General features: G+C 40.7%; 2 protein-coding genes across 2 annotated transcripts; both read right to left on the reverse strand.

The window, feature by feature from the left end:
• Positions 1-7,551: 7,551 nt before the first annotated feature.
• LOC127137660 (uncharacterized) lies at positions 7,552-9,270 on the reverse strand. The gene is made up of 2 exons (XM_051064100.1): positions 7,939-9,270; positions 7,552-7,635 (listed from the first exon to the last, which is right to left on the reverse strand). The coding sequence occupies exons 1-2, from the start codon at positions 9,268-9,270 to the stop codon at positions 7,552-7,554; spliced, it is 1,416 nt and encodes a 471-aa protein (XP_050920057.1).
• Positions 9,271-9,576: 306 nt separating this feature from the next.
• LOC127137661 (uncharacterized) lies at positions 9,577-10,752 on the reverse strand. Its single transcript, XM_051064101.1, has one exon. It carries the CDS (start codon positions 10,750-10,752, stop codon positions 9,577-9,579), a length of 1,176 nt encoding a protein of 391 aa, XP_050920058.1.
• Positions 10,753-22,369: the final 11,617 nt, after the last annotated feature.

Genomic DNA, 22,369 nt, shown 5'->3' on the forward strand with positions numbered 1-22,369 from the left:
TAACAATGATGGAACATTTTGAGAAAATTTCCACAACAAGTTCATACATGACTTGACAACATTGGAAAGAAAAAGTTCAGCAACAGGTTCATACATGAACTGGTAAAACTGGAATAAAGGCTCAACAGCAAAGGGTTCATACATGACCTGACAATGCTGGAACATTCAAAGAATTTTCAACAACAAGTTCATACATGACTTGACAACATTGGAAAGATTCTTCAAAAACAGGTTCAGACATGACCTGGGAATATTTGAATAAAAGCTCAACAGCAATGGGTTCATACATGACCTGACAATGCTGGAACATCCAAAGAATTTTCACAACAGGTTCATACATGACCTGGCAACACTTGACTATTCAAAGAATTTCGATTAACAGGTTCATACATGACCTGACATCGCTTGGGAAAAATCCAAGGGAGTTTTACCAATAGGTTCATACATGACCTGAGAATATTGGAAAACATACAAAGAAAGTTTCATCAATAGGTTCATACATGACCTGACATCACTTGGGAAAAAAATCAAAGGGAGTTTTACCAATAGGTTCATACATGACCTGAGAATATTGGAAAACATACAAAGGAACATCATTGGAGTTTTCTAACACGAAAAACCTCCAAGCTTCTGGAAATTCCTCAAGATGATGAGTCACACATGACTTTCACGGAACCATCAGGAAAGACAGGATAATTAAACTCTCTGTACGTGCCAACAACAATTGGACTTTTGACCGTAAGTAATGGATCACAACCAAACTTTAACGGATAGATGCCAACAACAATTGGACTTTGACTGTAAGCAAATGGATTACAACCAGCTTTTAACAGATTTCTGCCAACAACAATTGGACTTGAGAATGACTGCGAAAACCAGATGATGGTTTAAGGGCACCAAATTCAAATTGGAATTAGAGGTTAAAAGATATAAGATCAACAACAAGACCTGGGTCAATGCAAAATGAGCCTGAAGTATATTTCGGTTATGCATGGTTTGAATTTTCTTTTATGCATGATATATGAAATGCAAATGCTGACAATATACAGACTGCACATCAGGGAAAGCTTTATGGAGGTACTGAATCTTCAACACCAATAACTCAACCAAAGGAGTGAGTAAATGCATCAAAGGAGGATTTATCAAGCTGAAAAGTTACAACTGGCCCAATAATCCTTCCAGAGAATGATAAATTTGTGCTATCTGGAGATAGATATTGATCATCCAAGGGGAGTATTGTAACTTGAGACTTACGGGGAAAGACGACAGATTTCCTTTTAATATTTCCACATGTCAAAGCAAAATTGTGTTTCTCAATATGTTGAAAAATTCTTTTTGAGTTCAAAATTTCATTATTAACAAATAAATGACATTTTGCATAACAAAGAAAATCAGAGAAAACGGCAAGTGATAGAATTTGATAGGCAAACTTGTATTTATTCAAGAATAGTAGCATGCAAATGGCGTAGCTCCATGGAATGTTACAAATTTGAAAATGGCAATAGGGAAAGGTTTACATTGAATCACAATGACTACTACTATCCCTAATAACAATGACTCCACGAGACCTCGCTTCTGAAGGGAGTAACTAGATTGATCTTCCATTTTTAGCTCTTCTGTGTTGATCAGTGACGAACCGACGCAGTCTATGCCTTTTTGTCCCTAATTTTTGTCTGGATCGCCCTTTCGGGTTTTCAATCCACCGGGACGCTCCTTTTTGCCTAAGTCGCCCTTTCAGGTTTTCAACTTAGCGAGCTACCATTTTTTTTATCCCTATCTTTTGCCTGGACCGCCCTTTCGGGTTTTCAGTCCACCGGGATTTGTTAGGCATAATATCTTTTGACTGCATCAGAGTTCACAGGGTGAATGAGCTCTTCGCCATCCATAGTTGTGAGAAATAGAGCACCTCCAGAGTATGCTCTCTTTACAACGTATGGGCCTTCATAGTTGGGAGTCCACTTCCCACGTGAATCTTTGTGTACTGGCAAGATCTTCTTGAGCACGAGATCTCCTTCCTTGAACTCTCGAGGATGGACCTTTTTGTCAAACGCCTTCTTGATTCGTTGCTGGTACAATTTTCCATGGCACAGAGCGGTCATACGCTTCTCATCAATAAGGTTAAGTTGATCATAGTTGTTCTGGATCCATTCAACTTCGTCTAGCTTGGCCTCCATCAATATTCTCATTGAAGGTATCTCCACTTCGACTGGGAGAACTGCGTCCATCCCATACACTAAGGAGAATGGGGTTGCCCCTGTTGAAGTGCGTACTGAGGTCCGGTATCCATTCAAAGCAAAGGGTAGCATCTCGTGCCAATCCTTATAAGTTTTCACTATCTTTTGCAGGATCTTCTTGATATTTTTGTTGGCAGCTTCAACAACACCATTCATCTTTGGACGGTATGGAGAGGAATTATGGTGGTCAATCTTGAAACTCTCACATAATTCTGTCATTGTCTTGTTATTCAAGTTTGAACCGTTGTCGGTGATGATCTTGCTTGGGATTCCATAGCGGCAGATAATCTCCTTCTTGATAAAGCGAGCAACCACATGTCTCGTCACATTGGTGTAGGAAGCAGCCTCTACCCACTTAGTAAAGTAATCGATGGCAACCAGGATGAAGCGGTGACCATTGGAAGCTTTGGGCTCTATAACACCAATCATGTCGATGCCCCACATTGAGAAAGGCCAAGGTGATGTCAAAACATTCAACAGTGTTGGCGGTACGTGCACCTTATCAGCATAAATTTGGCATTTATGACATTTTCTTGCATAGCTGAAACAATCAGACTCCATGGTCAACCAGTAATAGCCAGCTCTCAAAATCTTCTTGGCCATGGCATGCCCATTAGCATGGGTTCCAAAGGATCCTTCATGAATCTCCTTGATTAACATGTCTGCTTCGTGTCTATCCACGCATCTGAGCAGAACCATGTCATGGTTTCTCTTGTAAAGCACACCATTGCTCAAAAAGAATTTGGACGATAACCTCCTCAGAGTTTTCTTATCCAACAATGTAGCATCTTCTGGATACTCTTGACTTAAAATATATCGCTTGATGTCATGAAACCATGGTTTACCATCAGTTTCTTCTTCAATCAATTGATAGTAGGCAGGCTCATCTCTTCGTTCGATTCGAATAAGTGGAGCTTCATTATGGAATCTGACTTGGTACATTGATGCTAATGTTGCCAAAGCGTCAGCCACTTGATTTTCTACCCTTGGGATGTGATGGAAAGTGATATCATCAAAGTATTCTATCATCTTCACAACATGAGCGCGATACGGGATCAGCTTCGCATCACGAGTTTCCCATTCTCCTTTGACTTGATAGATCACCAAGGCTGAATCTCCATACACCTCAAGGATCTTGATTCGGAGATCAATTGCAGCTTCAAGACCAAGGATACAAGCTTCATACTCTGCGACATTATTCGTACAATCAAAGCATAACCTTGCTGTAAAAGGGGTAAAGCCACCATTTGGATTCATCAAAACGGCTCCCACACCATGACCACTGTAATTGGAAGAACCATCGAACGCGAGCTTCCATCGAGATCCTGGTTCTGGTCCTTCATCTGGGTCGGGGGTCTCACAATCTTTTATCACCATTATATCCTCATCGGGGAAATCAAACTTCAATGGCTGATAGTCTTCAATTGGTTGATGAGCAAGATACTCTGTTAACACACTTCCCTTGATTGCCTTCTGGGTTACATACTGGATGTCGTACTCTGACAAAAGCATCTGCCAACGGGCAAGTCTTCTAGTCAAGGCAGGTTTCTCAAAGATATACTTTATTGGATCCATTTTTGAGATCAACAAAGTAGTATGGCAAATCATGTACTGCCTCAAACGACGAGCGGCCCATGCTAGCGCGCAACAAGTTTTCTCCAAAAGCGAATATCGACTTCCACAATCGGTAAACTTTTTACTCAGATAGTAAATAGCATGTTCTTTCCGACCAGTTTCGTCGTGTTGCCCCAACACGCATCCCATTGATCCTTCAAGCACAATCATATACATGATTAATGATTTTCCTGGAACAGGTGGAATCAAAATAGGAGGCTCTTGTAAGTATTGACGAATCTTCTCAAAAGCATTTTGACAGTTAGAATTCCATTCAACAACTTGATCTTTTCGAAGCAATTTGAAGATAGGCTCACACGTGGCCGTCATGTGTGAGATAAACCTTGAGATGTAATTCAAACGTCCAAGGAAACCTCTGACTTCTCGCTCGGTGCGTGGAGCAGGCATTTCTTGTATAGCTCGGACCTTGTCAGGGTCTACCTCAATTCCTCGTTGACTAACGATGAAACCAAGCAACTTCCCTGAACGGACACCAAATGTGCATTTTGCAGGGTTTAACCGTAATCTAAACTTTCTGAGGCGTTCAAACAGCTTCTTCAGATGGCTCATATGATCTTCTTCATTCTGAGATTTAGCGATCATATCGTCAACATAGACCTCTATCTCCTTGTGCATCATATCATGGAAAAGACTGACCATAGCTCTTTGGTAAGTTGCCCCAGCGTTTTTGAGACCGAAAGGCGTTACCTTGTAGCAAAAAGTGCCCCAAGGGGTAATAAAAGTGGTCTTCTCCATGTCATCTGGAGCCATCTTGATTTGATTGTATCCCGAAAAACCGTCCATAAAGGAGAAGACATCAAATCTTGCAGTGTTATCTACTAGAGTATCAATGTGTGGTAGGGGGAAATCGTTCTTTGGACTAGCTTTGTTCAGATCTCTATAGTGAACACACATCCTCACCTTTCCATCCTTTTTGGGCACAGGTACAATGTTAGCTAACCATTGTGGGTACTTCACCACTGCGAGAAAACCAACGTCAAATTGTCATTTGACTTCTTCACGAATCTTCAGAGCCATATCTGGTCTTGTTCTTCGGAGTTTCTGTTTTACTGGCGGGCAGTCTGGCTGAAGCGGGAGCTTGTGCTCAACGATGTTGGTGTCTAGACCTGGCATATCCTGGTATGACCACGCAAATACATCCACATTTTCTTGTAACAGCTTAACCAATCTCTCTTTGACGCTTGCTTCAAGTGTGGTGCCGATTTTGACTTCTTTCTTCTCTTCCTCTGTGCCGAGGTTGATTGTTTCCACCGGTTCTTCATGTGGTTGAAGGGCTTTGGACTCGTGCTCGAGAAGCCTTGCCAGTTCGTCGGGGATGTAACAATCTTCTTCACCCTCCTCTTCCGCTTGGTAGATAGGGGAGTCAAAGTTACGAGAGGTAGTAAAGTCATTGGATTCAACGGGGTTATCATTTATTCTGCATGTTTGAATGATTGATTTCTTTTAGACAAAGTAAAAACAAAAGATGCATAATTGAAAAGTTTTTTTTTGTTTTTGAAAAGATTGCCATTTTCTTAAGAGAAAGCAAAATAAATGAATTTTAAGAATTTAACAAAATGCCTTTCATTCATTGATAATGATTATTTGAAAATGAAAAAGGGCCCTACAACATGATCCATTAGCCTTGGGCAGAGCTAAGGATTTGAAAGGAAAAAGACAACAATTACTACTTTGACAAAGGAAAAATTTCGGGGATCTCAACCGCCTTCCAGTTGTTCAAAGCTGTCTCACACCGGTAAACCAAACATGGCTCATCTTCACTTTCGGTGCTGTCTTCAATGGCATTGACTTGATCTCCATGGATGAATCCTGTGCTAAGGAATACTTCCTGGATGCTTCGGGTGTTGTCCTTTGCAGGGACTCGGGCTCCTTTCGCAGCGGAAGGCACATATCCCAGACCAAAGCGATCATGCTTCTCACGAATATCGATAAGCTGACTGATCGCGACTTTATGAGTCGAATTTGGGGTACAAACTGCAAGTGCACAGTTCTATCGCGTAGTTTTAAAAGATATCGATCCCACAGGGACTTATGAATCGATATACCGTTTTCTAAGGTTACTTCGTAAAGCTAAGGCGGGTAATACTTTGATTGTTCGGGGAAAAGTTAAAACTAAACTAAAAATCTAGATTAAATATCAACTAAACGGATATCGGTATGTAGTTCGTCGTAATTAGGGAATCAATTCTTCGTTGGTTTCTTGGTTTTAAAATAAATCTTTTCATTTGACACTATTGATTAAAAGTCTTATCTCAAACTCTCGCTCTGTTGAATAAACTATGATTTTATATTAACGTAGCTGTCACTTATTAGTTAAGTCAAAAACCACTTTTTGAAAACAATAGAATCCGTAGAAACTCTTTTTAAGAAAACACTAATCGTTTAAACACCCTTATCTCAAACTCTCGCTCTGTTGACTTAGGTTATATAATTAAATTCAAATGCTTAACTCTCGTCCTCACATTCAACCTTTAAAAATACTTTTTGAAAAAGATTAGAATTTAATTAACTCTAAAAATTGCTCTCGCCCTGATCTAGAATTAATGTCCAATTAACACTGTCCAGTCAAAAGCTCAAACTCTCGTTCTATTGCTTTTAACTTCTTTATGTCTTTTACTTTCCTACAAAAACCTTGTTATTAAACCTGTAAATTGAGACCGTGAAAAGAGTGATTTAAATTTTAAACTTAATTAAACCAACTTGGTTTTGATTCCTTCATTCCGCTTACTCTACATACCGATACCTAAATAAATTGGCCAGACATGCTAAACAGATCTAAATAATTATCATGCATAAACAAATTCATCTCAAGCAAATAATATAATTCAACAATAAAATAGGGCATATATAAATTCAAACAATAATTAAAGAACCTGAGAAATTAAATAGCAGTCTTGAACACTCCACCACAGGCCGGTTGGATTTGTTCTTGAATTCTTCAATCAAACAGAAAAATAAAAGCGAAGGAATAAAAAACTAGATTCTAACGTAAGGTTAGATCCGCTGAAAGGTACACAATAGTTTCCGGTGTAGAAACTATTGTGCAAAAAATTATTTAATTGCTGGAAGCTTAACTGGAAAAGAAAATAAAAATAAAACTGCAATTAAAAGCAAAAACAGTAAAGAAAAATAATGGTATGCTTGCACGGCTGGAGGAAGAAAAATTGCACGAAGAACCGAGAGCTTTTCCAAAAGCTACTATTTATATTGGTACTTTTTGTAACCGCTTCCAAGGGTTTTCCGTGTACATAGCCTTCACGTTGCAAACAGTCAAGCGTGATAGTAGGCTTCAACGTGGTCTGTTGCGTTCCTTGTGCCAAAAATATATTAAAGAATGGTGTGACGTCCGTCACACCATGTGTGACGCTCGTAACACAAGTGTGTAAAGCGTGACGCTCGTCACAGCATGTGTGACGTTCGTCACACATTGTGTGACGTTCGTCACAGGCACATCGCCTGTGCTTTTGGGCTGGGCTTTGGCTTTTGATATTTGCTTCTTTTCATCCCTATTTGCACCTCCTTTTCTTCCTTTTTTACTTGTGCTTCAAATAAACTACCTGAGATAAATAGAAAGAAAATACCGCGTAATATCGAATAAAATGAAATAAATTGAAGTAAATAATAATATAATTTAATTAAATTGAGTCCTAGAATGTGATACTATTTCATGTTATCACTGACCCTAACCTTCAGGGTTTCCTCCTTCAATACTAGACTTTGCGCTTTTCAAAGACGCGAAAGATGAACAAGCTTTCCCAACAGGGTCCTTCATTTCCACAAAAGTGGCATTGGCTATTTCAAGAGCTTGGAAAGAAGTTTCCAAAGCGTCCTCATCAGCCTCAATGTATCTGAAGGATGAAAGGTGACTGACCACAAAGTCCTCCTCTCCAGAAATGATGATTAATGGATTGTCCACTACAAACTTCATTTTCTGATGTAAGGTGGAGGTAACTGCCCTTGCAGCATGAATCCAGGGACGTCCCAATAAGCAACTATATGCTGGATTAATATCCATGACTTGGAAATTAATCGGGAATATGTGAGGGCCAATCAATATGGGCAATTCCACCTCTCCAATCACGGTTCTCCTGGAACCATCAAAAGCTTTCACTACCAAGGCACTAGGCTTCATAGCTGGTCCTTGATAAGATAATTTGGCGAGTGTTCTGTTTGGCATAACATTCAGAGAAGATCCGGTATCAACCAACACTCTTGCCAAAGCATCATCTTTGCATTTTACCGAGATATGGAGAGCACGATTGTGATTTTGTCCATCCTCGGGTAACTCCTCTCCACTAAAGCTCAAAGTATTACAAGCTGTGATGTTTGCAACTACTCCATCAAATTGGTCAACTGTTATGCTTTGTGTTACATGAGCTTGAGCAAGCACCTTCAACAAAGCCTCCCTATGGGCTTGGGAGTTCAATAGCAGAGACAGAATAGAGATTTTAGACGGTGTTTGATGCAACTGGTCCACAACCTTGTAGTCACTTTTCTTGATTAACTTCAAGAATTCAACAGCATCTTCGGATTGGACCACTTCAGGTTCTTTAGTGGGAGCTACAACTGTTGATTCCTTGGCCGGCCCTTGAGGAGTCACATTGAATTCGGGCGTATAAACTCGACCACTACGGGTCATTCTGCTCATTCCTGCAATATTTGTGACGTCTTCACCTACAACTTTTGTCACTTCAGCGTTTGAACTTCCTTCAACAACCTTATCCACAACAGTAATCTCATATTTCCAAGGCACAAGCTTGGTGGTCTCGTAGGGAAAAGGCGTGGGCATACATATTTCGACAGGCGACAACTTACTATTCACTGGAACCACTCCACCACTATAATAAGGGATTTCAACTGGTGCAGGTAAATTGAAACAAGGTTCAATTACCAACACATCTTCGTTCTTCACAGCCCTGGATATTTGAAGCACTCCCTTATCCATCAAATTTTGAATGTTGTCTCGTACCACCTGACATCCCTTTGGGTGTGTGGCACACTCTTCACAGTTGTCATGATCAACACTAACCAGGTCAACTTCCACCAATCGGGCATGGAATGCTGCCAAAGGAGTCTTAACATCCTCCACCTTCTCAACCATAACAACAATAGATGCATCTTCAATGGCGTTCACCGTAGGATCTCCATGGGGAGGAAGAGGATTGTTCTTCACATTCGGTCCCATGTCCTTAAAAGACAAGACCTTGCTCTCAATCAACTCACGGACCCTATGCATCAGAGCGTAGCAACCCTCTAGGTCATGCCCGGGGGCACCTTCATGGAAAGGACAGTGTGCATTAGGGTTGTACCATGGAGGAAGACGGTCAGGTGGAGGTCCCATAGGTCTAGGAACCACCAAACCCTTTTGCAACAAGGAGGGATAAAGCTCAGTGTATGACATTGGGATTGGATTGAAGCTCGCCCTCTCCCCTTGCCTTCTGTTTTGGTTTTGAGCATTTTGCCTTGGCGCTTGAGCTCTCGGCTGTTGATAAACAGGAGCTGCTGGTGCTTGCTAATAAGCTGGAGGAGCCGCAGCACGTTGTTGAACTGTAGTTGGTCGATAAACTGGAGGCGCTTGATAAGCCTGAGCAGGCTGTTGATTGAATGCAGGCGTCACAGCAGCCACGTATGGTTGCGGAGCATACTGGACGGGATACATGGGTTGTTGATAGGGAATTGGTTGTTGAACATACTGCTGAGGTGGATATTATTGTGGTCTCCTTCTTGGAGGAGCTCTTCCTTGACCATTAGTCACAACATTCGTTTCCCCTTCCTTCTTTCTAGGAAACCCTCCAGAGAACTTCTTTGGATTAGCACTTGAAGTTCCAGCTACAACCGCCAGTTTTCCGTTCCTTACACCATATTCCACGCGAGCTCCTATAGCAACCAGCTCGGAGAATCCCAAAGAAGCACTTCCAACCATCTTCTCGTAGAACTGGGGTTGGATAGTGTCAATAAACAGTTCAGCCAATTCCTTCTCAGCAAGAGGTGGTTCAACCTGAGAAGCCAGTTCCCTCCATATTTGAGCGTATTCTTTAAAGGACTCCTTATCATGCTGGAACATGCTTTGCAACTGTCTTCTGTCAGGCGCCATGTCCATATTGTATTTGTAATGTTTTATGAACGCATCTGACAGGTCTTGGAAACACCTGATCCTGTTCTGATCCAGACTCAAATACCACTTGGAAGGAGCCCCACTCAAGCTATCCTGAAAGCAGTGGATCATCAGCTTGTCGTCCTCCACATGCGCAGCCATTTTGCGGTAATACATGATGAGATGGCTTTTTGGACAAGTATGCCCCTTGTATTTGTCGAAGTCTGGAGTTTTGAATTTGGCTGGAATCACCAACTCGGACACCAGACACATTTCTTTGGCAGCCGATCCAAAGACGTGGTCTCCTTCTAGATCTCGGAACTTCTTCTCAAGGAGCTGCATGTTCTCCTTTACCTCCCTGAAGTCCTCAAACCTTACTTCGTCACCATCAACAGTTGAGTCAACAGTCTGATACATGTGGTTTTGATCTTCATAATGAGGAACATGCCTAGCATAGGCGGCTGGTGGAACCACAGTATGGATGACTGGACGTGCGTCGGTGTAAACTGGTAATGGCACAGCTTGTTGGACAGATTGCCCCATTTCGTGCACCACCTCCGCTCGGGGGACGAAACCATATGGTAGCCCATATGGAGGAAGGGTTGAGGGTAACGTCCTCTGAGGTGGGACTTCCACTGCTGGGCCCGTGGTCTCTGAAATAACGGTCGCTTGTGGAACCTCAAACCTGAAGGTTAAAGCTTGCAGCATCTCTCGCATCTGGGACATGCCTCCTTTGATTTCGTCTAGTTCGGCTCTAACTCGGGCGCTCTCTTGTTCTTGTTCAGCCATTCTCTGTCTTGCTCTGGCGCGAGTATTATACTGGTGTTGAAAACTCAGCGTGAAACTGGTGGAAGAAAGGGCGGAGTGAGACTCTTTTTTTTTGTTGAAAATGTATGAATGCATTTGTTTGCAAAACTCTTGGTTAGTTTCAACCATTCATTTCAGAAATACCACAATACTTGTTCGCAAATATTTAAAGTAATAAGGAAATGAAACACAATAAAAATGAATCTCAAAAGCGATTTTTCATTAATCTCATATCCAAGTTCAAATACAAACAACGTGCTCATGGCTTATGGGCTTTCCGAACCGTAGCAAGGTCGGTAGTCAGCCCTTCTAGCATTGGCTTACAAAACTTAATGAAATTAAAGACTTGATGCAGGGTGTTCTCTGGACACATGCACCAATCAGCTTCTTGCAGCTTCTCAGGTAGCTCTCGCATGATGGAACTCGCAAATCCAGACAGCTTCAGAAATTTGCCCTTCCACTCAGTGTAAAGCCCTTGGAGATCTTGGATAATACGCACGTCTTCAGCCTTGGTCACCTCTATGTCCCTATAGAGGTTTCTCCAATATCTGCACTCACCTAGCGACACCATATAGGCAGCATCCTGATCCCCACCTTCAAGTGCTTGGATTCTAGCGTCGGCTCGATCAAAATGATGTTTCAACCGTGTGCAAACTCTTTCTGACTCTTCAGTCTTCAGCTTCTCGCATTCCAGAGTATCCTTGTATTTCTGAATGGTATTCTCCAGTTCACGAGTACGAATCTCAGAAATCAACCGTGCTTCTCTTTTCATCTCAAGGGTCAGTTCCAGAGTCTTGTTGAGTTTTTGAATCCGGAGTAAAGCTCTATCCAACTCCTCTTCCTTTGATTTGAACACCGATTTAGTGTTATAGAGCGCTTGTCCAAACTTCTCCCTCCTTGCTTCAGACTCCCTAGCTCTTTTGTTGGAGACTTCAAGCTCTTTGTCCTTCTTTTGTTGATCGTCTTTCAAGTTCCCATTCTCTATCGAGACTCGGCCAAGCTTGATTCTCAAATCAGCATTTTCCAACTCCAACTCCTTGATACGGGCATTGAGCTTCTCTACATCTTCAGGTAATATGGGTTCTGGCTCCGGAACCAATGGATATATAGAAGGATCAAATGGATAAGGGAGTTTAATCATCTGAACCCTCTCTCTAACCCAACAAGTGTAAGGCTCTTGGGCAATGACATTTCTCTTACCCAACTCCTTACCTTTCCTGATAACTGCTTGCCAAGACCTCTTGATCTTTTTCACCATGGGATGATCCGCTTCAACACCATGTAAGATGAAAGGCTCTAGAGCTTCAGCTTTTGGAGGGCCATTCATAGGGTACCCATGCTGCCTTAGAGATAACATAGGGTTATAGTTGATGCAACCCTTGGTTCCTATCAACGGCACATTGGGGAAGTCTCTAATGCTGACAATCACATTCTCGGTTTCCCAATCCCTGATATACCACTTAACATGACTGGAGGTGAGGGAAGCTAACTTCTGGAAGGGCTTGAGTTCCTTCGAGACAAAAGGACCTTCTTCGGGCATATGGGATCTAAACCAAGCATGCAACAACTGTGCACATCATAAGACGATTCCTCCCTTCTTCTCATGACGATCATGGAGAGTGTAGTAGAGATCTGACAAGAGGAACGGTACAGGGTTACCAGAGAGGAAAATTCTCACCGCCAGGTGGTCCACAAAATGGTCAATATTTGGGAAGAGGACTATCCCATATACCAACACGGCTAACACAGCATAGAAGGATTCCCAATTCCCTTCTTTTTCCATCTTCTTAGCCTGATCTTCCAAGAACTTTCTAGAAAAACCACTGAAAGGTCCTTTCACATCCCAATTGTCCATGACTTCCGAAACTTTCAGACCCAAAGCTGAAGCTATTTTCTTGGGAGGAATATCTTCATCAAGCTTAGGAAAAGGATTATGATCCTTCAAATTCCGGCCTATGATCCTCTCAACCTCCTCCAAGGTAGGAGCCAACTGGAAGTCAGAAAACGTGAAACAACGTAGAGGTGGATCATATAACTGAGCAATAGTTACTGCAGTCATCATGTCCATCTTCTCATTTAGGATGTCCAGAATTCTTCCATAGTTTTGTACAAAGCTGTTGAGTTTGAGTGGTGTTATTTTGGAACTCAACTTCTGCAAGCTGGTAAGGTCCACGTTCTTGTATTTGAACAGAAAAGTGCCTCTTCTCTCAGGATTCATCTTGCTAACAAGTCTTGGATTCTTGAAATAATGCGAAACAACTAAGAGTTTTGCTTTTTATGCGTATGCAATGAATGGATGGATGCAATGTTTTTTTTTTTGTTTTTTTTGGATAGGTTCAAAGGTCCGAGGTATGGATAAATTTGATTGCTTTTCCAAAACGGGGTTCTCACCGGGTATGATCTAGGGCTTTGTTACAAAGGATCCCCAGATTCATTGATTCACAAGAATGTTTGACGCTTACGGGAAATACTTTCCGGTCGTCAACTCCATCAAGGGAATCTATTCTGGGTGAGGTTCTCGTACCGACTCTTACGAAGTATTCACCTCGGGAGTCCGCACTACGCAACCATCGACTCGGTTCTAGACAGGGTACTCAGAGTCATGGATTCAAAAGACTGTTTGACGCTTACGGAAAATACTTTCCGGTCATCAACTCCATCTAGGGAATCTATTCTGAGCGAGGTTCTCGTATCGATTCTTACGAAGTATCCACCTCGGGAATCCACACTACGCAACCATCATTTCTAGTTGGCCAAAGGTTCAATGTTCTAAAAGGTTCTTAGAGTCATGGACCTCTTTGAAACATCAAAACTTACGAGGTATACACCTCGGGCGACAATATTTGCAAAAGAATCTACTCTAAGTGAGGTTCTCGTACCGAATCTTACGAAGTATCCACCTCGGGAGTCCGTACTACTCAACCATTGTCCTATCTTATGTTTTTTTCACTCTAGACTCGGGTGTAGAGTCTTTCCCACATGGTTTGCAATCAAAATCCAAGTACCTAACACGGTGGAACCAATATACAACAAATATCAATATAACAATAAAGATATTAAAATGCAACAAATAAGGGAAAAGCCACAAAATTAAACAAACAAAGGCACACAAACGTCCTAACTAGGCTTGACTCACTTAGGGATCGATTACTCCCCAGCAGAGTTGCCATCTGTCGTACCTCATATTAAAAATGATGGGATACGACCTAGCGAAGCGCGATCGCACGCTCGCAATGATGGACTGAACAGAGTCGCCACCGAACTTTATTTATTCCTAAAAAGGAAAGGGGAAATATCGATAAAACCCAAGACAAAAGAAAGGATAAGATATGGTCATCGCAACCAATATCAGGGTTCGGGAGTCGATTACGCAAGGGGAAGGTATTAGCACCCCTCACGTCCGTTGTACTCAACGGGAACCATTAGGTTAGTTGTGTGCGTTAGTGTTAGTTGAAATTTTAGGCTTTTCAAATTATTAGGTGGGAAAGAAAGAATGAAAGAAAGGAGAATGTTTTTGGATTTTTGAACGAAGGACTAAACCTAAGTTTTTTATTAGTGGGCCTGACAAGATTTACAAATCCTGCTCCTACGTATCTCAACAGAGAAATCAAGGCTTACGTAGTTCTGGGTAGAAAAATGTTTGTTTGTTGGTCGATTTTAGCGAAAGCTACTTTGTGTCAAATCGACGAAAACATTGTTGGACTACCCAAAACAGGTGGAAAAACATTGCCTTGCATTGTTTTGAAACAAAGTACCTTTCATTTGAGAAAAGGTTTGAAGGGTTAATCGCACGGCGGCGAGAAAAAGAAATTGATTGGTTTGAGGTGTTTTGAGTAATGGCGAGAACTTGGATGAGCGAGATATACATCTCGAATCTTAGTCTCAGGAGTGCGCGGTATACACCACGTTCCATTTCCATCTTATTTGAAAAAAAGTGTTTAAAAAAGATTAAGTGTTTTGAATTTGATTGAGAAAGGGTTTGAAGAAACCGCATTGACAATTTTAAATGATGGCGAGAGCCAAGATAGGCGAGACATACGTCTCGAATCTTAATCTCAGGAGTGCACGGTATACACCATGTTCCATTTCCATCTTTATTAAAAAGTGTTAAATAAGAATTAGGTATCTTGAGTTTTGTTGTGAAAATGACTTGACACTAGATCAAGTATTGATGGACGTTTAAGAGAAATTTGGATGAGTGTTTGAGAGAAAACAAAAAGGATAAATTTGGATGATGGCGAGAGCTAGGATTGGCGAGATATACATCTCGAATCGTAGTCTCAGGAGTACGTGGTATACACCACGTTCCACTTCCATCTTTATTGAAAAGGTCTTAACTATGAATTACTATTTTTTGAGTTTTTATTAGAAAAAAATGGCTTGACGTTAAATCAAGCGTTTGATGAAAGTTTGAAAGAAATGGAATAGAATGGGAGGGAGAAATGGATTGGTTTGTTTATTGAGAAAATACTCGACGTTGGATTGAGTCATATTTTTGTATTTTTCGGAAATGGTTGATTTCATTCTTGTGTTAGTATCTAACTAAATAGTCAAAGAAATAAAGAAATGAAACGGTACAAGATTATTACACATCGGGGAAGTGGGGTACATTTTGTCAAATGGGGATTCAAAATATGAAATAATTAAATCGGGCCCAAACAACAAATGATGCCAAGTATGAGTGTAAGTGCAAGAGAACCAGCTCACTGTAAGAAAGCCCAAGAGTAAGCCATGTGAAAAAAAATGAATGAATCACACAACAAGTTATATTTACAAAACACTTTAAAAATTAAATCGAAAAAAAGTAAAACCGGGATTTGCACGGATGGAAATTGAGGGACACACAAAAACCTAAATAATGTGCTCAAAGTCGGTTTGCGCATGTTGACAATAATTGAAATGTCATATGCGATTAATCGAAACGCGGCGAAATACTATCACTATATCGATAAAAATAATCACGGATAAATAACAAGAAAAATATCAAATCCATAAATTAAAAATCGATGTTTAAACAATAAATCAAAGACAAAGACAAACATTTAAAATCAAACATGTGTCTAGAAAATGAGAATAATAAAATAAAATAAAAAGGAGTAAAAAAATAAAAATAAAAATGAAACAAATAAAAAGAAAAATAAAAATAGAATGTAAGAAATGGGGTACAAAGTATCAAACCGTACCCTAGGGCTTGCCAAATGACACCCCTACCAACTCAACCAAACTGACTTGTTGATGTTAACTTGTATTCATTAATACATATATTCAAAACATGCGTTGTATTGGTTAAAAGAAAAACAAGTTAACAAACTGGAAGCATTAACAGCATTAACAGCAGACATGAAACAAACAGAAAATAGGAAACCATTCGTTACCAACTAAGTCGACGGAAGGAGTCACAAACGTTGGTGAGCTGCTTAAAAACCGCGTTGCCGTGAGTTGGCTTGTTCACTGACTCGTGTAGCTTCGACCTTCAAGGGTTAATGCGGCACAAAGAGTATGGCGTGGGGATTCAACTGGCAGATGGTGATAACGGTGGCGAAGTTTCACGGTAGCTGGTTCAAAACGAAAATGAAAGGGCTGGTTCAACGGTAGGGTTTTCTTTGTGTGAGCAGTCTTCTTTTCCCTCTAGGGTTTTTCGGCTCTCCCTTCTTATGAACAGTGACCTCGCTTATATATCTCTCGTCTCCTCTGCTCTCTTTGCTGTATCCCTTCAGAGTGGTGGAGCCTGCTCGTACGAAAGTTGCTTGGAAGTTTTTTTGTCCTCACCCCAGCCTGGTGGTCCCTCCCTCAATTCTCTCCATTTTGAAAACTTCACTGTTGGTAAGAAACAAATTCACCACTGTAACTCACTTGAATATGTGTTTTCTCTTTTTTTTTTGTTTTGGAATTTGACTGATTTTTGTGTGTTGTTGTTGCATTGTTATTGCATAGGGATATCGTGCCGTGTTGAGTTTTTAACGAGTTTGTCTCTGCTGCTATGGTGGAAAATCCGTTTGATCAAAGACAACGAAACTCTCGGGGCCTCCGAGGGATGCAAGTTAAGACTTTCGAAGGGCATTATCTACCTCGCACTTGGAGGTGTAACTGCACCAAATGCAGAAGTATGTTGAGCATTCATATAACTTCCAATGACTTCATTTCAATATCAGCCTTATGTGGTCGTGATTCCTAAAGGTCTGATTTACAACTGACATTTGCTGAAGGCGAAATTGGGACTGATTCTGGTGCTGTTGATACTGCTGGATGAGCTGGTCATATGAACCGAGTACAGAAAAAATGATTTGGAGAATAGTAGGCTTTATGAAACCTTCGTACCAGAAACATTATTTGGAGAATTTAGTGGCCTTAATCCAATGCCAGGAGGTCCGCTGGTCTGTGAATGATAAGTAGAGTTTGGAGACGGAAAAACGTCTGACCCATGCAGATGAAGATCTTGATTGTTCACAGATGAAAAGAGACACCACTGTTACTGGCAGAATGAATATGATGTTGTTGATGTTGAGTACGATGTGATGAATAAGATCCTCCCAAGCTGAAACCGGCAGACCTCCCCATGGAGAAATGATGTGACTGCTTCATGAGTTCTCCGTAGTCTAGTCCTTCTTCGCGCCCGTTCATTGTCATGTTGGCTTTCTCTATGTTCATTTAGCTCGTTCTGATTGCTGCATCCAACTCCGTCATCCTCAACAATCATATTGGCTCTTCGCTTCTTTCCTTTAGAACCAGTAGGTTGTTGGCTTTGCCTAGGCCCATTATCATCTTCAGTCTGTACATATTCTGCTTTGGGCATTGTAAATGGCCATGAAGTGCCACAACTTGGGCAAACTTTTGCAGCCTTTATCTGGGAGAAAAGTTGCTTCAGGCAGTATTGATGAATTCGTACAGTACAAATTTCCATTTTTGCACAACTCTGCCTTAATTCCAGCTTCATTGCAAACTTGACAGGATGAAACATCATTACTTCGAAACCAGCTGCGGAGATCAAGGAATGATTTTACACCAAGTCTAACATCACCATTTTGGGTCAAATTAAGCCACGAGTCCCTCACAAGTTCATTTAGAGTTTTATTTCCTTTTGAGACAAATTAAAACTCTTAAATGCATATGGCATCTGTGGTTGGCTTCCTTGACATTGTTGTTGCCCTCCTTGAGACTCTGAACTGGTCCCAATTGTAACCTGGCTAAATAACAGCAATGATCTTTGCAAGAAAAGCGACTATCACTATGACAGTTATAATCCAAGCAGCCTGAAAGTTGATTTTGAATATATCAGTCTGCAATCCACTGACAACAAGGTATATGCAATCTCTGTCATCATTTGCAACCTTGCAAGAAAAGCACCATCCGCATTTTTCCTTGTGGGCGGATGCATTCAGGTTTTGAATACTTGGCCAACAAAAATTGGTGGACTTCTTAATGATGGAATTTGATTAAAGGCTGCCAAAGTACTAGCCCCTGCATTAGACTGAGATACCACAACTTGACTATCCCCTTGAGGATCTTCTCGACTCATTTCCGCTGGCACAAAATCACCAATATGTCCATGATTTGGTGCAAATTCACTAACTTGGCCCTGATTTTTAATGACCTCGTCAACCGGCTCAGTGTCGTCGATTGTTGTAAATTCAGTAATTATTCTATCCGGTAATTCAGATGTCATCCCATGAGAATATATATCAGATAGAGCATTGGGCAAATCCTCAATCAATTCATTATTTGAATTACCGATGGTAAATCCATCCCCAGCGACAGGACAGGACATTAGGTTCTCTTGAGCAAGTGAATCATTCTTCATATTGAAATTATTCGATAACATAACAACCCTTGGAGACCTTTGCACATCATCTCTGTAATGGTAACTGTTTTCGGCATCCTGTGAATTTGCATTATCTCCCTGGATAAGGCATTGACTGAGCATTATACTGAATATCCATACCCATGCTTGACAATGCAACATCGTCTTCCTTATGTTCACGACTATCAGTGAAACCGATAGGAATTTCTGCACTAGATGTAGTAGCTGCCATTGAATCAATAAATTCAGTTTGAAATTGAGTTAAATTTGGGTTACTAGCAGTGACTTTTTCCTCTTAGAAACTGTTGAAACCTTATTTTCATCATCACTAGCATTATTTGCAACACAAAATTCAGTCTCTGAAAAAGCCCTTTTTCCCTTGTAAAGCGATGCCCCTAACCTGGTTGGGCAGTGAGTAAAAAATCTATATTTTGAATAGAATGATCTAGGACTTCTTGAGGACATGGATCGCTCAATAAAATTCTTGAGCCTCAACCTTGGCATCAGTATCCATTTGCACAGGCTTGTCTCTTGTCTCAGGCATGCCATTTACAGCTCTAGTGGTATCAGCGGTTGCCTTAGCATCTTGCATATTAACATCACTGTCATTGGAGCTAGGAGGTGGTGCGGCAGCAACAGCAATGGCTTCATCAGTTTCAACCGCAATAAAACACCGCGGCAATTCTTACAAGAGAGTTTTTTTTATTCACATACTTGCACATATACTCATACTGAACCTTACAAGCGGTACAGATTAGCCAAAAGGTGTCGAGTTTACTACAAGACGTCGGCGACATATTGGAACAGTTATAACCTGTAGCCTGAACAATAGAAGAAAAATTTCTCTTGAGATCATAAGAACTACGCATAGCATTGTCGAGACAAGTCCACGCCTCGGAAACAAACTTAAACGCCCCATCAGCTCCAACACATTTGTTCTTATCTGGATGATGCAATACTGCCAACTTCTTGTACTTCCTCTTGACATCCGCGTCATCTGCAGTTGGTTTCAGTCCAAGAACCGAATAATAATCAAACTTTCCATTATGTCAAGGATGAGGTAAGTTTCCACTGGTTTGTAATTTTTCCTCATGTATATTGTACTGAAAGCATTATCCACTGCTTCAAAGATGGATTTGTCATGAGAAAATGCCAGGGGCAACATCTTTCAGAGACATTCTTCTGAGCCGTCAATTTGAAATTGCTTACATCTCATCAACAAGAGAATTGTATTTTCAACATCGGTAGCAGAAAATGACGCCATCAACTGGACAAGCGTTGGCATTGTGGCCTCTATACATTTAAAGAATCTCGATCCAGCCTCAAGCTATACCACCAAGGTCCTAGTCTGCTCCAAGTTCAGGCTCCGAATCTCGAGTAGCATTTGTAGCATTTGGTACAGTAGAACCACTGTCTGGTATGGAATTTTCATTTATTTTGGATTGCAAGGTGGATTTGTGGCTTGGTTTAAGAATATATACTTCATTGTTGTAACGTCCATTGTATCCTCCAAAAGATACAAGTACATCTTCTCCATCATTCGAACTTACAACCAAACTCAAACCCTCACTAGCAACAGGAACACACCCTTGAACAAATGTTACTGCTGACCAAGCCAGCATAGACATGTTCAGTACAACCGTCTCCGAAGATGAGCAAGTATCGCTCCACATGTACAGTAGCAGCAGAAGTAAGGGGATCAATGTCTGGACATACAACGTGATAGGTTTCTGCAGAGCATAAGGTTCTGTTCAACATACGAGTTATGTTTAAGAAACTCTGAATGTAGTGGCTGCACATGGTGACTGGAAAGTATTTCAGAATTAGGTGGATGGATATCTTCTCTATGACTGCATAACTCGGTCACAGCTAACCTAGGTGGATAATGAGGCACTGAACTTAAACCATCTTTTTTGTGATGTCTTCTGAACAACATGCCTTTCATTAATGCTTAAATTTCCTGGCTACTTCGACAGAGAACATTATTACTAGACAAGTCACTTAAAGAACCTCCTAATGGACTAGATGTCTCCAGCTGGTTCGTCATTAAATTTCCACTCGAACTGAAATTGATCAGCTCGCCATGAGAATTGAGTGGGTAAACCGAAAAAGTTGGGATCCAAACAACTATTTCTTATGCATCCTTGTCCCCAGCTTGTAAAAGGGTATGACTTATCAGTCATATCTGCAGGAAACACATTATCTCCATAGTAAGAAGATGAAGGCGATGGAGATTCTGGCCTTTCATTAACTTTGTCATATGGAGAAGAATAAGACGATGAAAACTCCAGGAATGTCTCTGTACTTGCATTTTTATTCACAGCATCAACCTGAAATGTATGATCCTCCGAATAGTCAATGAACTTTCCACCAAAACTGAAAACTCCAGATTCACGCACTTGTGTATTTTTACCACACATTTTCCTTTCTTGAGCTGCCGGAAGAGGTTTAGAAATACCAGCATTTGGCGAAAAATGAACTGTAGTTGTGTTGCCTCCATCAAAAAGTTGTGAATTATTATTGTCATAAACTGCCATCTTCGTTAATAATTCAGACTTCTGTTCTAACTGATTGGATTTTTCTTGATTGATACATGGCTTCAAGAAATCTGGTCTCGTGACTTGTTCCAGAGTACTAGAAAACTGTTTGCTTTCGGTTATTGGGCAAAACTCCTCTCTTCTGTCTTTGTCTATATCAAGGGCAATGTGACCATAATTTATGTTTGCCTCAAAACTTTAACTTTCTTCATCAGTTCCAGAGGACCGTTCCTTTACAAATGAAGTATGCCAGTGCATCTAAAGATGTGTTAAACATAGTTTCATCAAATGAAGTTCTCTTTTTCAGACCAACTATTTCATCTTTATAAGAGAATTTGACATTAATGTCAGAGGTTAGCACTTGATCATTCCCATGGCTTTCTTCAGCACCATCTCGAATTTTACATCCATCTGTTATCTTGCCGGAAAGATGTTTCAATTGGTTCTTAAAAGTGCCCCCAACAGGAGAATTTGGCTTTTGCCGCTTTCCTATCGAGTCACAATTTATAAATTGTGGCTTCTTTTCAATTGATAAGCCATTTAATCTCAACTTCTTTTTATGGACAGAAGGTTCAATGTCTTGCAGAGCAACCATTTCATTACCAACTGTACCTCTTAGTTTTCTGCGACTATTTACTGCAGTTTGCACCTCTTTAGTAAATTGCTGAGAACTGTCTGGTAAAAGGTAACACTGATGAATAAATTCAGCTAAGCCCCCCACAGACCATAAAATAAAAGGATATTGGAACCTTCCTGATATTTAGGTGATGCAATACCTTATCCACCACATGCCATGTAAATGGATGATTATGATTGAATGGATGAATGAATCGAAATATGAATGAGTATGTGGAAATTCTCGAATATGAATGAAAAAAATTTCCAATGTAATGAAGAAATATGAATGAAAATTTGGAATGTGAAAAACGTAAAAAAAAATATGAAATAGTAAACATTAACATGAATGAAGGATATGAAGGTGAATGAAGAAAGAATGCAAACGAGTGATTGATGGGGAAAAAATTTCAGGGTCAAAATCGGGGTATGACAGAGTGCATGCATGAGGTGTAAAGCGTATGCTTCCAGGAAAAATGAAGGGTAAATTTTGGGGTATTACAATGCTCTATCATACGCATATGCTATTAGATGACCCATGTCCGAGAAGCGCATCCATTTTACCTCCGGTGTCGGATCATGGTCGGTAACAATCATTTTAGGAATCTTCACTTGGTATTTCAACGGTGTTTGACACACCTCAAAGGCC

This window comes from Lathyrus oleraceus, chromosome 4, assembly GCF_024323335.1.
Source record: "Lathyrus oleraceus cultivar Zhongwan6 chromosome 4, CAAS_Psat_ZW6_1.0, whole genome shotgun sequence".
NCBI classification, from domain to species: Eukaryota; Viridiplantae; Streptophyta; class Magnoliopsida; order Fabales; family Fabaceae; genus Lathyrus; species Lathyrus oleraceus.